This window comes from Beauveria bassiana (assembly GCF_000280675.1).
Source record: "Beauveria bassiana ARSEF 2860 unplaced genomic scaffold BBA_S00003, whole genome shotgun sequence".
NCBI classification, from domain to species: Eukaryota; Fungi; Ascomycota; class Sordariomycetes; order Hypocreales; family Cordycipitaceae; genus Beauveria; species Beauveria bassiana.
In genome coordinates, this window is record NW_007930838.1 from 693,220 (window position 1) to 696,888 (window position 3,669).

The following is a 3,669-nucleotide window of genomic DNA, read 5'->3' on the forward strand; positions in this document are numbered from 1 at the left end:
AAAAAAAAAAAACTCATCAACATTACCTTTTCAGCATCAGCATTGAAAATTCTGCGTAACGGTGATGCAATCCTGCACCAATGACGCCAAAGTTCGAGTTTCGGGGGACTCTCGGAGAGGCTCGGGAATATTTTTTTAGGTCACCGGGCCCGGATGGCCGGCTGGATGCCGGCTTTGGGTCTGCCATTATCGTACGAGTTTCTTCCGGAGACAAAGCGATTTTTACGTGATATATGAACAACAGTGTGCCCTCGAAATGCTCTCCTTTCAGCCTCCTCATTTTCCCTTTTTTTTTTTATTGTATACAATTGACATATTCCCGCGACAAGTTGTGAAATAAGCGAATACACCCATCTCGGTACGTAGCCTTTCATACACGCGACCAGCTATTGGACAGGCCCACTAATTGGATTATCAAGCTTGCACAGCGTCATTTCTGATTCCGGCATCTCATCGAAGCATCATCGCCACGCAAGCACATGCAATCACGCTGCGATAAAGCACGCTCTGCTAGAAATTCACATCCAAGACATAGATTATCGCCCTAAAATCAACCCATTGAATCCGACGCCCGAGACAATCAAAAACACCCACCAAAACACCTCATACACCTCCAAATCGCCCAAAGATGAAGATCCTCAGCAAGGAAGAAGAGGCCGCGCACTACAGAGTCGTCGTCAAGAGCGGCCTCATTGGCGGAGGGGCCGGTCTGGCCATTGGTCTCGGCGGCGTCGTCCTCGCCTCGCGCCGCTACCACGCCTTTCGCAGCCTGACGCTCCCCTTTCGCTCGTTCCTCGTCACCTCGTCGGCCACCTTTTGCGCCATTGTCAACGCCGACCGCTGCTCGACCAAGTTTCAGCGCTCGCAGGATCCCATGTGGGGCTACCAGGACCGCAGCCAGCGCGCCGCCCAAATCGCCCGCGACAACGAGTCGACGTACCAGCGCTTCATGAACTGGGGCAAGGAGAACCGCTACAGCATCGTCTTCACCAGCTGGCTGGCGTCCATGGCCCTCGCCCTCGCCATCGTCGGCCGTGCCCCCATCAGCACCGCCCAGAAGCTCGTTCAGGCCCGCGTCTACGCCCAGGGCCTGACACTCGCCGTGCTCATCGTCTCGGCCGCGTTTGAGGTCAACGACGCCAAGTCGGGCAGCGGCCGCTGGGAGACGGTCATGGTGCTCGACCCCAACGACCCGGAGCACAAGCACCTCATTGAGAAGCGCGTCCACAAGGAGGAGTACGAGGGTCAGGACCTCTGGATGGGTAAGTGATGCCCCGAGGATTTGCGCTGCCCTCTGTGCAATTTAAGGAACTTGTACGCTAACAGCTTTGCAGACATGGTTGAGGCCGAGGAGAAGCGCATTGCTGAGCGCAAGGCCAACGAGGCTGCCGCGCCCAACAGCAAAATTGAGGAAAAGGCCGAGGACAAGTCGGAAAAGGTCGACCAGGCCGAAAAGGCTGATGACAAGTCGGAAAAGGCTGAGCAGACTGAGAAAGCTGAAGCTCAGGCCTAAGTCTTTTTTGCATTGTTGACCGCATACACCCGCGACACATTCCCACCATCACGACCAAGACTAAACAGTCTGAAAGCTAGGTCGTACACCACACTGCATAAAAACGACAAATCTCCCGACCAGAATCAAGCGCTGCGCTTGCAATGTAAACAATATCACCGCGGCTGAGGAAGCTCACTAGCCATTATGAGTCTTATCATTGTACATGATGGTGTGAAAAAGAAAGGGCCTTGGAGCTAGAGATGAATAGAGCGCCCGAGAGAGGGCACCAGGGCAGAATTGGCGTCTGTTTAGCTAGTTGCAGCCTAGCATACTGTACGATACGGCATATAGAAGAATCACAAATATCTGAAAACATTTGAATATTTCGTCTTTTTTTTAAGGGTTTCATCATCTCATGTGTTGAATCGTGTACTATATTCTATACTACCAGGCCCATGCCAAGCCAAAAAAAAAAAATGCGTCATATGCTGCTGCTGTCCTCTAGCGTTTCTGCTTTTGTTTTTTTCCCATGCTTTACACCTCAATCGTGAAATGACTAATCTGCGAATAGTATGCATGCACCGCCAGCTCCAGAATGTGAACGTCGCCAAACACGTCGCTCCCGTCGAACCCGCCCACCACCAGCAGCCGGCTGTCGTGCAGGACCGTGCCGTGGTAGCCGCGGCCGGTCGGGCTCAGTCCGTAGACGCGGCGCTTGTCCCACGTCATGGTGACGAGGTTGAGCAGCAGCACGTCGTTGCAGTACTCGCTGCCGTCGTGGCCGCCAATGACGAAGAGATAGGACCCGACAATGGTGGCCGTGTGCGAGAGCCGCCGAAAGGTGACGGAAATGGGCACGGCCTTCCACACGTGCGTCTCGACGTCGTACACCCAGACATCGTCGAAGCACTCGCCGCCGTCGGAGCCCCCGTAGATGATGAGCTTGCTGCCGACCATGTTGGCCGTGTGGTAGCCGCGTGCCTTGGGCCGTCGTTCCTTGGCGGGCGTGGCGGCGGCGGCGGGGTCGGGCGACGACTTTTCGGGACCCGAGATGAGCTTCCACGACATCTTGGTGATGTCGCCGACATCGAGGCGCCAAATGTCGTTGAGCGCGCGCACGCCGTCGCCGCCGCCAAAGACGTAGATGCCGTTCTTGTACAGGCAGGCCGTGTGCGCGCGGCGCTTGGACGGCACGCGGTCGCCCACAATCTTGGGCTTGGTCCAGCGAAAGTTGACCGTGTCGAGCACGTAGACGTCGTTGTAGTAGGCCGGCCCGTCGCCTCCCCCAAAGACGACGAGCTTCTTGCCGACGGCCGTGCACGTCATGGCGCGCAGCGGCACGGGAATCTCGCCGACGACGTGCGGCACCGACCAGTAAAAGGCGTCGGCGTCGAGCACGTACATTGTGTTGAAGCAGGTGCGCGCGTCGCACCCGCCAAAGACGTATACGTTGGACCCGACGAGCGTCGTCGTGTGCGCGCGCAGATTGGAGTGAGTGGCGCCCGACACGGGCGCCCGGGACCAGTACATGCCCGACGCCGGCGCCGGCGCAATGTCGGGCGCGTCCTTGGGGTCCTGCAGCGGCGGGAACGCGACGTGCTCGCTCTTGGGCGCGTGTGAGTGCGCCGCCGACGTGCTTCGGGACGAAGGCGCCGTCGACTTGGCCGTCAGCACCGACGTCGTGCGCGCGGTGATGTGGCCGCCGCCGCTGCCGCCGCCGCCTCCGCCTCGCTTCGTGTCCCGCTCAGGTTCTTCCGCGGTCAGCGGCATCGGCGGCGGCAGCTGCTGCTTGGGATAGCTCTTGCTGCCGCCGGCTGTCGCGGGCCGCGGGGGCACCTGGGACGCCGACTGCGATCGCTGACGGACGGCGTGCTGCTCGGCGCCCTGCTTGGCAGCGGCACTCGCGCTCCGGTCATTGACGCTCTTGCTGGCAAGATGGCCGGGCGTGTGGCTTCTGGGCAGCGTCTGGTGGGACTGCGGCGGCGGCTGTTGTTGTTGTTGTTGTTGTTGTTGTTGCTGCTGCTGCTGTGGCTGTTGTTGTTGTTGCTGCTGCTGCTGTGGCTGTTGTTGTTGTTGTTGTTGTTGTTGTTGTTGTTGTTGTTGTTGTTGTTGTTGTTGTTGTTGTTGTTGTTGTTGTTGTTGTTGTTGTTGTTGTTGTTGTTGTTGTTGTTGTT

At 57.8% G+C, this 3,669-nt stretch overlaps 2 protein-coding genes across 2 annotated transcripts in view; one reads left to right on the forward strand and one right to left on the reverse strand.

Annotated features, from left to right (window-relative positions):
* Positions 1–628: 628 nt before the first annotated feature.
* Positions 629–1,513, forward strand: BBA_01442 (hypoxia induced family protein; the record flags this gene model as incomplete). The annotated part of the gene is made up of 2 exons (XM_008596539.1): positions 629–1,262; positions 1,335–1,513. The coding sequence occupies 2 exons, from the start codon at positions 629–631 to the stop codon at positions 1,511–1,513; spliced, it is 813 nt and encodes a 270-aa protein (XP_008594761.1).
* A 516-nt stretch (positions 1,514–2,029) lies between these two features.
* The window catches only part of BBA_01443 (kelch domain-containing protein), a gene marked incomplete at both ends in the record, with an annotated part of 2,081 nt that continues 441 nt past the window's right edge, over positions 2,030–3,669 (reverse strand). Inside the window, one exon of the mRNA XM_008596540.1 lies at positions 2,030–3,556. Within this exon, the coding sequence (XP_008594762.1) occupies positions 2,030–3,556 (1,527 nt within the window). The remainder of the gene's footprint in view (positions 3,557–3,669) is intronic.